At 43.9% G+C, this 12,829-nt stretch overlaps 1 protein-coding gene across 1 annotated transcript in view; it reads right to left on the bottom strand.

Moving 5' to 3' along the window:
• Window positions 1–12,829, bottom strand: part of ZNF281 (zinc finger protein 281) — a 78,347-nt gene that overhangs the window by 11,921 nt on the left and 53,597 nt on the right. Inside the window, exons 3-5 of the mRNA XM_086923791.1 lie at window positions 10,179–10,305; window positions 7,678–7,761; window positions 6,743–6,861 (exon numbers count right to left, since the gene is read on the bottom strand). Coding sequence (XP_086779917.1) covers window positions 6,743–6,861; window positions 7,678–7,761; window positions 10,179–10,305 — 330 coding nt within the window. The remainder of the gene's footprint in view (window positions 1–6,742; window positions 6,862–7,677; window positions 7,762–10,178; window positions 10,306–12,829) is intronic.

The raw sequence follows: 12,829 nt of genomic DNA, 5'->3' as shown, positions 1-12,829 counted from the left end.
TACAACAGAGTCTTAACATCAAGACACAAGTCTGTCAGTTCTGACAAATCGGTCCATCCCACCCCATAAACTATGTGTGGTAAGCCGTAGCAGTAATCGCTGCCATATCCCTTTACAACAAACCGAGAACACAAATCCTCAGGATGGGTGAAAAAGACTCCAAACCTGCAACAAATAGAACAAAATCAAAACCACCCACTCCAGATTCACCCATCAAAAGCAAAACCAAACTCAACAACATGATGGACTCCATCCTAAAAAAAAACTCTGCTGTCTTGAAGCTTGTCAAACCACAAAGCTTAGGGTGCACATAATGCAACAAGATGTTGCAGGCATGAGTTCTAACATTAAGCAGTCCCTGGGAAACTGCTGGCAGATAAACTGAGATAAAACGACTTGAAATCAGACATCATTCAGAAAAGGGTACAACTCTTATTAAATTTCATAAACAATAACAAGTACCAGTAAAACAAACTCCGGAGTTCCAGAGCAGGTTAATGGGTGAAGAAGTTCAACTTGCTAAAAATATGTGCAGGTAACACTGCAGGAAAAATCTTAGCCCGGTATCTTAAGAATAAACAAAATAGTTCTCAGGTGACTCTTATCAAGGACAACATGCATTGAAATTGCAATCGGTCTCGCATTTGTTTGGGTTAGACCTATTGGCATTGTAAATGACAATGTCTTTTACCTATGTTATGGAATGTATGTATGTGGTGTGTAGTGGAATTGTGTGTTGGATTGGATTTGTGTAGTGGAATTATGTGGCATGCAGCGCTTAATTTGATTCAGTGGTTTCCGGTGCTCAGCATCAACACCAGTCCTGGAGCACCAGTTAAGTACACATTAATTTTTTGTGGGCACAAGGAGGTAAAGGGATTCGCCCAGAAACACAGGATGTTGAGCCGGTGTTGAGACTCAAATCTAGTTCCCCAACTCTGAAGTCAGCAGCTCTAGCCATTATGGAACATCCCCTCCCCACTTGTAGGGTATGTTGGAGCTGTGTTAGGCAGTGCTAACAGGAGAAATTGGCAATTGAGACTGACAAAGGCAACCAATGATAAGCTATGGGCAGGTCTACGCCTTGTAAGTTCTTGGTAGGCCCACAATAAGTCGTTTACAATCAGACAACTTGTGCTATATGGTTGACTCGACTTAATACATGAAAGCAATATAGCTGGTTGCTGGTATTGAAGGACAGCAAGAAAACCATGGAAGGAGACAGAGGACCTTCTGTAAAGACAACATTTGAAGGAAGAGGACGTGGCAGTACCTACGTATATTTTTAGATTTGTTTAAGTTTGGTAATTGCACACGAAAGCAAATGGGCATTTGAGAAAAAAAAAACTATTGATAGGTTCAATATAAGTTACAAATTAATTTGCCAAACAAGCATTGGCAAAGTCAATTGCTCAGGCATTGGTAGTCAGCCTTTAGGCTTCGCAATACTTCTTTGTTTTGAAATTGGGATGAATAAACTATTTTAGGGTCTTAAAAACATTGCCATTGTAGCCCCTGGCAATGAAAAGAACTACTTTGTGTACGGACGTGCTCCTTGTGAAAGAGTAGAATGTCCTCACTGGCAGTGAATTTAGGAAATTACCAGAATGTGCAGACTCATTAACCCTTTTTGTACGCTGTAATCCGCGGAAGAAAAATATAAACGACAACAGACCAAGGGGCCGAAAGTTCCTGAAATTAAAAATATTCATACTTTTACTAAAATAAAAAGGTTTGGCTAGCGGCAGACTTAAAATTGCATAGAGCCCATTATTTGGGATAAAGGCTGTGATGTCACTTAATGTGATGTAACTGACTAGGACAACAATTAATGTGTTCTTGCATACTTAACTGGTGCTCATGTACAGCACTCCAGTATCTTCGGGTCGAGTTCACGCCATACAAAAATTTCAAGTCAAACATTTCAATGATTTGCACACCTCTAAATTCATCAATTCGTAAGGTGTTGGATCACATCTGCAGCAGGTTCAAATGAAGCACAGATCGCAGTCTTTTGTGCTTGGCAGCACTTTCCTGGTAGCAAGTGGATATTTTCAGCAATCTGATTTGTCATCAGCTACTAAAGTATTTTAAAGCTTTTAATGTAAATTTAAAGATCATTTAATGAACATGCTATGACGCCCCATTTCTTAATATTTCACACATTTCGATATTTTGTTGTGAGGCAGGCAGTCAAGGGCATGACTAGGAAGTTCGATTTTCTGAATCTCATTCTATGCTGCATGGCTAGGTGTGTGCCAAACTGCTAGCGCCGTCAGTTTCTTGCTGCTCAAGGTTCTTCGTGACAACATGTTGGGAAGGACTGACAAGGGCTATGAGGACAGGCAGCGTGTGTTCTACAGACCTTGTCTGGTATGAGAAATGCAGAACACATCACAATCTGCAGCGTTCTGCGAAGTGAAACATCTTTACCAATGGGGGTAGAGGCCACGAGTGAGTGGTCGCCGCACTGTTAGGTTTGAGACTGCGTCTGAGTGTGAGACTACAGCACACCTATAAATCGGTTTACTAGTGGCGTGCCGGTTTAGTGTGCTACTTGTTGTCTTGGAGAGGTAGGTTTCCTGAACAGTGAAGTTCTGTTCTGAGCTTTGTGTGGTTCAACCATATGACTACTCTGAACTGTGCTAAATGTGTGTACGTGTTATAACTGCTTCAAGCTTGCTTGTATCAGATTCTTTTAAATACCTGAATTGGTGTTGGTTGGTTGTAGAGTAATATCTGACCTGGTGTTAGGGGATATCGGACCTGGTGTGGGGTTGAGGTCGAGTTATAGCTGAGAGCTGGTGGTGGGTGTTGAGTAATATCTGAGCTGGTGTTGGGTGGGTGTCTAGTAATAACTGAGCTGGTGGTGGGTGTAGAGTAATATCTGAGCTGGTGTTGGATGGTTGTCGAGTAATATCTGAGCTGGTGTTGGGTGGGTGTCGAGTTCTATTTGAGCTGGTGTTGGGTGGGTGTAGAGTTATATCTGAGCTGGTGTTGGGCGGTTGTGGAGTAATATCTGACCTGGTGTTGGGTCGGTGTTGGGTCAGTGTTGAGTATTATCGGACCTGGTATTGGGTAGGTGATATCTAAGCGGTGTTGGGTGGGTGTTGAGTAATAAATGAGCTGGTTTTTGGTAGGCATCGAGTGCTGCTGATGTGGTCTGTTCAGTGTTTGGTGTTAGTAGGAGAGGAGTGTGGTTCACACATAGGGTGTATCTGCACTGTGTTGGACGTGTGGTAGGCGTTCTCTCTAAAGTTTCATGTTGGATAGAAGGCAGACACACCAAGCGTAAACATGTTAAGAAGTTGGTTGCTGGTCAGGAACACCACAATCACGATGAGCAGTCCTCAGACAAGCAATAGTTATTTCGACTGCTCCATGTTGCAAGAAGGTGAAGAAAAGGGGCCAGTAGCCATGGGAGGGTACAAATGAGGAAAAGGAGGAACTAAAACAGATTACTGAATCAGAAGCCTTCATTTAAGGACAAAACAGAAGCCAACCAAAAATGTGGGCAGGGCTTCTCTTCCATACTCTACTACAGCAGAACGCCAGAGCAGCACATGCGCGCCGACTCAGGCTCGACCTAAAACACAAGTTCCTTACCTTCGGTAACGATATATCTGTAAGAAACAAAGTAGTTAGTATTAGATTCCTTACCTTAGAATATCCCCAGGCGTCAGTCTGGATCCGGAAATTTTTGCATAGCAGTACCACTGTGCGGCTCCGCGGCCATCGTCGGTGCCGGGATGACGTCGTATACACAGCTTTTTCCGCGCCAGAAACGCAGAGCCATGATAAAAACCAACACTGGTGCCATGAAACTAGGGACCTTAAGCCTAGATATCGGTTCGCAGAACGGGGAGGATGGGTGGGGCGGTAAGGAATCTAATACTAACTACTGTTTCTTACAGATATATCGTTACCGAAGGTAAGTAACTTGTGCATCTGAAAGAAATAGGTTAGTATTAGATTCCTTACCTTAGAATAGATATCCCAGCAATACCAACCCCGGTGGTGGGCCTGCGAACCAATCATCACACCAGAAAGTCCTGGAGAACGGAAAGGCCGAAAAAGCCATCTCTCTGGACCTGGCTGTCCAGGCAGTAGTGTCTTGCAAATGTGTGCAGCGAGGCCCACGTAGCTGCCTGAGATGTCATGCAAGGGGACTCCCCGACCAAGGGCAGTAGTAGCTGCCGTGGCCCGAGTGGAATGGGCACGTAGCCTCACAGGAGGCTCCCTTTTAGCCAGTAAATAACAAGCCTTTATGTAGAAGACGACCCCTCGGGAAATGGTCCGTTTGTGCACCGCCCGACCCTTCTTAGCGCCCACGTGTTGGTCATCCACCTGGAACTGGCGTGTGAGATCAATATAGTATGAGAGCGCACGTTTTGGGTCCAGCGGTGGAGCCCCTCTTCCGAGGGATGCGGAAAGAAGGTGGGCATGGTGATGGACTGCACGATGTGGAAGGCTGTGACTTCCTTGGGCAGGAAAGCAGGTCGCTTCCGCAACACAACTTTGTCCGGATGAACAGAAAGGAAAGGAGTTTGTGAAGAAAGGGCCTGGAGCTCACTCACTCTCCTGGCAGAGGTGATGGCAACCAGGAATGCAGTCTCAAGGGTAAGAAGACGAAGAGGACAGTTATGAAGTGGCCCGAAGGGAGCGCACATCAGATAAATCAAAACAAGGTTCAAGTCCCACTGAGGCATCACGAAAGGAACAGGGGGGGGGGGGGAAACATATGAGTGATGCCCTTCAAGAACCTATTTGCAACTGGGGACTTGAACAAAGAGGGCTGATCAGGGAGCCTTAAGAAGGCGGAAATGGCAGAGAGGTAGCCCTTGATAGTGCCCAGAGCAGAGCCCTGCTGGGCAAGAGAAAGAAGAAAGAGGAGAACCTCAGAAAGAGGGGCAGAAAGTGGATCCACAGCCTTTGCTGTCCACCTGCAGGCATATTCCGATTTTGTGGAGGGACGCCTGGCTGCCAGAACAACATCACAGACTTCAGGAGGCAAGTCAAATTGCCCCAACTGTCGCCGCTCAATCTCCACGCATGGAGGTGGAGGCTGGACAGGTTCGGGTGGAGGACCGTCCCCTACTGCTGCGACAGAAGGTCCTCCTGAAGAGGCAGACGAATCGGGGGATCGACCAACATGCGGAGTAGCTCGGGATACCAGTATCTTCGTGCCCAGTCCGGAGCCACAAGGATGACTTGGGCCCGGTGGCGTCTGATCTTCTTCAGCACTCTGGGCAGAAGTGGTATAGGCGGAAAGGCGTACAACAGACCGCAACTCCACTCCCGTTGAAAAGGGTCTCTGAGCGAGTGCCGCCTTGGAAATTCCAACAAGCAGAACGGATGACATTGCGCGTTCTCTTCTGTGGCAAATAGATCTAACCAAGGCTCTCCCCACTACTGAACGAGACCTTGCGCCACGTCCACGTTCAGACGCCATGATGTTCCAGCCACTGCCAGAGGCGCATAGCCTCCTGGCATAGGGTTCACGACCCCACCCCGTTTGTTGGAGTACCACATGGCGGTGGTGTTGTCCGTGAACATCTGCACTACACTCCCCCGGACAGAGAGGAGGAATGGCTTCAGTGCAAGCCGAATCGCCCGCAGCTCCAGAGCCGCCGGACACCAGAGCAATGCACCTTTGGGGTGGGAGGTGTAAATAGGGGGAAGGTGGGGTGAGTGGGGCCACGGCCCCCCACTACCCTCTCCCCCCAATCCTGGGATTCACCCTAAAGCACTCGTGTACTCCTTATTCGCTCTGCACATAGCACTACTTAGGGAAAGATAGGTTCCAGTCAAAGTAGACTGCATGAAATTACCAGACAGAGCAAGTATTTGAAGGGCAACAAAAAAAGTTCTGTACATCACAACTCCAACCGTTTAATCATGTCATTGCCTGGGTCTGCGGAAAGTAGTCACAGCAGTCATCCATGTAACAATGAGTAACCCATTGACCTTGATAACTACTTCTTGCATCATGGCAGCCATCTTGAAAGTATAAAACAATTTTTCTATACTGTCAAGGTGGTCACCATATTGTGGCAAGCAGTCATGTTGAAAGTGTAAGCAATACTCATTCAAGCTGTCCGCTTGCCGATGTATATTTTTCCAATGTCTGCACTAATAAACCCAACGGTGGACATCACTTCGTGATCAAATGAAAGCTGCAAAACCAACATGTTACCATGACAATACAGTAATGCAAACATGAATGGTGATTAGAGAAAAGCCTTGGCTTTCTAAAAACTAAATAGGATGCACTACCTAAACAAAAACATATGCCTGTAATTGTCATGCCAGTAAATACATCAAAGGACATACAGACTCCGAAAGGCAAAAACACACCATGTTGCTTCTGCAATCTAGCAAAAGGACCACTTGAGCCCATCACCAAAAACCCAAGGAGAACTTAATAAAACAATATGTCCATATACAAAACACCATGGCACTGATGATCAGCCCATGCAACAAATGAAAAACAAAGGGAAACCCCCATGATGCCAAAGGCTGAAGTATGTGAACAGAAACCCACACACACTAGAATAATACTTCTTTAAAATACTTTAAAAAAGTATGGATAATGTGTGTTTATTCAAAAAGCAAAAGCTTTGTGTCGGGCCATAGCTTGCTACTTGGCATAGGCTAGATGATGCAAAACAGTGTGGGGGTTTCTTAGAAATGAATAATATAAGAACATAATTTGTAGCTAATGTTTATTTTATTTCCTCACCTGTTGACAAGTATCACATTTATATGGCTTTTCTCCACTGTGTGTCCTCTTATGCCTCTCCATGTGATACTTCTGGATAAATTTCATATCACATTGATCACAACAAAAAGGCTTTTCCCCTTGAAAAGATAAACATAAATGACTAATCATAAAATACTAGACAATAGAATAAGGTCATGAATTAGTTAGTTAAAATTAATTAATATCACAATCCTACACAGAGCCATGTGGGTATTGGGTGTGACCCGCAGAGATTACTGTGACTACGGGACATGGTAATAATGACTTCAAGCCATACAAAAAGGTGAACTAAACGGTGAGCATTTCTTTTAGACATTGAGTGTGAAACTGTATCTACAAGAATATTGGTGTGCAGGTCATTTCCTTATCAATACACATTAATTTAAGGGACTAAGCCCAATGCACTTCCAGGGTTATTTGGTTAGCGTAGACATTACAGTAACTATAAGTAGAGCACAAGGCGTAAAGACTGTACATGAAGAATTACTTACGAAATTACATAGAAGACTGACTCTTGAAATCAAGTTAAAACAGATGACTAGTATACAGTGAAATTCACGAGGCAAACATATAATCAGCTTTGTTTGACACGTCGCCAATTAGCCATAGATAAGTTAAGCTACATCAATACCATCAAGGTGGATAAAGAGGATCTGACTAAGTGGATAGGACTGACAAAATGGGTATGCATATATTTTTTTCGAAGGTCCAAGGACTACAACAAGTACAAATCAAACAAGGTATGGTCAAAACACAAACACCCAACACATCGAAACTCTAAAGTGAACTGAATAGGAAACCCAAGACACTATAAAAGTTGTGTGTCTGAATACTGAAAGAGGAGAAATAAGGAAATCTACAAAGCTAGGTGGAAGCTTTCATGGTTTTCAAAAATATTAATTATTGGTACTCACCACTATGTATTTTTTCATGTCGCTGAAGTAAATACTTCTGAATAAAACTCATGTTACATTGGCTGCACTGAAAAGGCCTTTCACCTAAAAAGAAGATGGTAAGGAATAAACTTCAGGAACAAATGGCACTGTAACCCATACACCCTCCCAGTAAGAGCTCTGTTAATTATTCCCCGAGGGAACAGAGCAAATCCCTAGCAATGAACTGCCACTCAACATTAAGCATCATCACGGTGCTACACAGACAAATCACACAAGTAAACTGTAAGATATCAAATGATCCAACCTATGCTACTAAAGGAATGTGGATCAATCTAAGAAAATTGTTGTTTAGCAACAACATGTATTCTTGCCACCGATAAGAACGCATTTCTTTTCCATTCTAGGACAGAACTCTTCCCACCTTCCTACACAACATCCAGCAGCAGTGACCTACTTCAACAAAAGTACCAACGAACTTCTTAACCACACTCTTCCTAACCACATAGCAAGAGCCATATGTTTTTCGGGCAGTAATGGTGATCAGTGAGTAGATCTAGTGTGGACATTTTCCACCATCTCTTAGTGATCACTAGGCAATGCCTTTTTCCATAGTTTGTTCTGGGTTAAGCACTGAAAAGCCAAACGGCAACATCAATAGTCCACCAGAACAGAGCAGACATTACCGAAAAACACCTAATTCTGTGAAACAGAGTTATTTCTTGGCATTTACCCTTATGCGATTGCTAAGTAATTGGATGGATCAATAAAGGAGCGGAGAAGAGGAAGCTGCTATCCTCTACTTGCAGAAAGAATAGAATGGAAGTTTAGTAATCCACAAATTGAAGACATTCTCACAATTCAACCGCTCGTAATGTTATAAAGGGTGTAGAAATTTCACTCATGACTTTTAAACTAGCTCCCATATCATATTAAAGACCAGTCCAACTACACAATTACAATCTCTGTTGGGATTTAAGTCTGGATGCTTTCACATTTAAAAATAATTCCACCATATTACCAAAACTGGATGACAGACTGCAGATGTCCACCCAAACATTTATTCTGAGCAATTATGAACAACTTTCAGTGAAACTTAATGAAAGGCAAGTCATTTCCCTTTGATGTATAAGACTACAAAATCCAGCAGGCAATGATGGCAGGTGATGGGATAAGAAAGTTACTTTTTTATAAACCTAGTTCCTCACCATGAGTATTGTTCCTGGGTTAATAAAATGGTTTAATCTCTTTACGTAGGTGGAGATCCCAGAACAACATTTTTAATAAATAATTGGTCATGTTTTCCAATCAAACTAAGAAACAAAACATGCAAAACACGCAATAGCCCCCCCCTTTTTTTTTTTAATCAAAAAGCCACAACACAAGCAAAGCACTGACAATGCCAATACATCTTGGTTTAATTTGCTTGCACAGACACCAATCACAGCCCATTAGAGTGAGACAAAGTTGCAAACCACAGAAGTATGGTGAGGCCTATGGTTGTAAAGTAGTCCAATGCAAGCATTTGAGTGGAGGCAAAAAGATACATCCATACACCCAACTATGTTAGGCGAGATTATAACAGTCCATTGGGGTGTGTAAAAACACGATAAACAAGGGGACGTTAATTTGACAGCTGCATTGTCAAACCCCATACCTAAAAACAGTACAATTGACTTGAAACAATAAAAACACATGCAAAAAACAACAGGAAACTGTGCACCCATGATGAAAAATATATACACACTGCTCTAATAAGAATCTTGGACGTCTGTCTGCTTGAGTCCTTTATACACTGCGTGAAAACAGTTAGGTAGAGCCTGAACCAATCCTGCTTTATTCCAAGCCATTTTTTTAAAGTAACACCAAATTGTTTTCAACAGGTTTCTCAGCCACAAATTATCCTGGTTTGCCATCGCTCTATGGCTAGAACAGTATTTTACAGCTGATAATATACCTGCACCTCAAGATGCAGGTAGTGGATTCTAGCATATTCACCTTCCTATTGCCGTAGGGTGGACAAGAGGGCCAGGAGCACCATGCAAGAACTATATTTACAAACTCAGTAGTTATCCAGCCATTACGCACATTGATACAGACTTTCTGGAAAAAAACATGTCTATTCTGCTTATAAATCATACATCTCAAAAACGAACGTCATATAGGCAATGTAGCAAAAGGTAATTCTAAATAGTTTGGGTTAAGAAGCAGCTTAGGTTCTCTACAGTTCAAGACTTGGTCAGCCATAAGGCACAAAGACAGGGGTCTACAAGCTAGTACCATCTAATTTTTATAAAGTTAGTTTGCTACATCTACAACTTTTTTGTGCTAAAAAGAAAGGTCATAGAATATGACTAAGATGCATTTCTGTGTAAAATCCATAACAGTTTAAAAAGACCTGGTGAAAGATGAAGGGCTTTGGGAAGAATATATTAAAAAATATCTGAGTCCAAAAATAACCCTTTAGTTCTCGCACAAGGTTCTTCAACAATGAAAAAAAAAAAAAAAACAAGAATTCCTACCAGTATGAATCAGCACATGTCTACGCAGATGATAGGAACTTCGAAAAGCAGCATTACAATGTTCACAGATATGAGGCTTCTGACTTGGGGATAAACTGGCACTTTCCACTTCTCCCAGTAAAGAAAGCTAAAAAAAAAAAATGATTAAAGAAAGCTATAGATACAGTAAATATGCTTATTTTTTCCTCAGATCATGAATACATCATCTATGAAAACAAGTTCTTTACTTACCTGTAAGCTTAGATCTTGATAAGAAGTATCTTGACTAAATCTACACATACTAGATATGCTCACCCATGTGTAAGATGCCCGAATTATTGGTTAAAAAAATATCCTCCCAAACAAGAATTTTACAATTGTTTCAATAAATGATTAATTTACCAAGCATACAACATTGGCACGGTGTAAACTTTAAAGGAGGGCCCATCTGGGCACTTTATACTGATTCTAAACCATCACAGCACATCAAAGCACGCTTGAGATATATACAATTGCAGTTTTTTCCATTGTGCTTTACGTGCAACAGGGAAAAGAACTATAAGCAGTCCCCATACACATTAGGCAGCATCTGCTTTTTAGCTCTCACATGAGCGCGTGCATGCACGGTTGTGTGCAAGACATTTTGTTCACTTATGAGCACTGTTCCCTCTAGGGCGTGCGCACACCTCCCCTGACGTCAGCGCGCACCACCTCGAGTGGAGTGCGCACAAAGGACGTCGCTAGAGAGAGAGTCGCGCCACCGGGCACTTTAAAGAGGCGAGCGGTGCCAATATGAGGCACTTTTTGTGGCGGTGGCAGCGGAGCGGGCGTGAGGAGTGCCGGTAAGGAAGCAGGGGGCTGGTGGGCTTGGGCTATGTGGGAGCGCGAGGCAGGCCTTCACGGGCTCCGATTAACAGCAATACTTGAACAAAAGGCCACAGGCTGCACCGCGCTTTAATAACAAAAGCATAGCGACAGTACACGCTGTGTTTAGAAACCGTGAAGTGAGGCTGTGGAGGCCCCCCGAGTGAGGCTGTGGAGGCCCCCCGAGTGAGGCTGTGGAGGCCCCCCGAGTGAGGCTGTGGAGGCCCCCCGAGTGAGGCTGTGGAGGCCCCCCGAGTGAGGCTGTGGAGGCCCCCCGAGTGAGGCTGTGGAGGCCCCCCGAGTGAGGCTGTGGAGGCCCCCCGAGTGAGGCTGTGGAGGCCCCCCGAGTGAGGCTGTGGAGGCCCCCCGAGTGAGGCTGTGGAGGCCCCCCGAGTGAGGTTGTGGAGGCCCCCCGAGTGAGGTTGTGGAGGCCCCCCGAGTGAGGCTGTGGAGGCCCCGAGTGAGGCTGTGGAGGCCCCGAGTGAGGCTGTGGAGGTGCTGTAGTGGTGGTGCTGTGGTAGTGCGGAGTGATGCTGTGGTGGTGCTGAGTGGTGCTGTGGTAGTGCTGAGTGATGCTGTGGTGGTGCCGAGTGATGCTGTGGTGGTGCCGAGTGATGCTGTGGTGGTACTGCTGTCAACGAAGAGGAATTGGTGGGCACTAGTTAGTAACGCGAATTCCCCAGTTGATTAAATTGCACAATTTACACACAGCTCACAAATTAAAAATGCCAGCCGATGTACAGGCTATGTTTAACGAGGATACACGTCTCCAAAAATGGACAGAAGTATTCAAATCACACAATAATAGAAAGAATTATTAATAATTGCGTGAAGTTGATAAAAGTCAAACTGCAAGGACACTTACAGATGATGTGGGCCCCAATTTAAACCCACCATTGGAAAATCCTTTAGGTCTCTTCTCTCACCTGTTGGTTTTGCCAGTGCTTTTTTTCCAGAGTTAATTGGCATTGGAAAAAAGCAAAATCCTGTGAACGTGCTTCCTTGCCTAATCAGATACATGCCCACATACATCATAACACTACAACTGCTGCAACGTCACATGTACCCATATGCATCGCAATGTGGTACCATTTTGTTGTTTGCTTTTATTTAGCATTCCCTGTGTGGAAAAGTAAATTAAAAAACATAAAAAGTGTTACAAAATAACGAATATCAGCTTTTATAGCGCACACCCCACGGAGAGTTCTCTCCAGGCGCTTGAAGGATCGGTGCCGTGTGGTGTTCAAGGCTGAAGTTTACTTCGGTGTTTGACATGCTGCGCCCCCTGAACACGTACCTGTGAGCGAGGCAGAGATGTGAATGGGCTGGGTAGGGTTTGCTCTTCCCCCCTAGTGTGCTAGTCTGATTTTGGAAATACAGGAACTGTCATTAATCTTATCAAGGAAGATGCGTGTGACAGCGCAGGTCACTGTGGATCCCGATACAACAGGTGAAAGCGCTATGAAGCACAGTGAAAGGGCGTGACGTGCCATTGTAATGACACCTATTGCACGACCAAAATCAGCTCACTAGTATCAATAAACTAGCGTGGAATGGGGCGTCCACTGCCTGTCATCAATAATGTGTACAGCGAGAATAAAAATGTGCAAGAACTACATACCACAGTGATACATTGTATCGACTGGGGAATGGGCTCACAGGACAGCGATAAATATTATTAACTTGAGGAAATAGACCAAACTGAGGAATTGGAGAAAAAAAGAAACAAAATAAGAGGAAAAAAAAACGATTAAACCGTGGCCGCGAAATGAAATGAAAAGCGTCTGCGAAATGAAACGAAAAGCGGT

This window comes from Lissotriton vulgaris, chromosome 5 (genome assembly GCF_964263255.1).
Source record: "Lissotriton vulgaris chromosome 5, aLisVul1.2, whole genome shotgun sequence".
Taxonomy (NCBI): domain Eukaryota; kingdom Metazoa; phylum Chordata; class Amphibia; order Caudata; family Salamandridae; genus Lissotriton; species Lissotriton vulgaris.
Note: the sequence above shows the minus strand (reverse complement) of the source record. Positions and strands in the feature narration are given on the sequence as shown.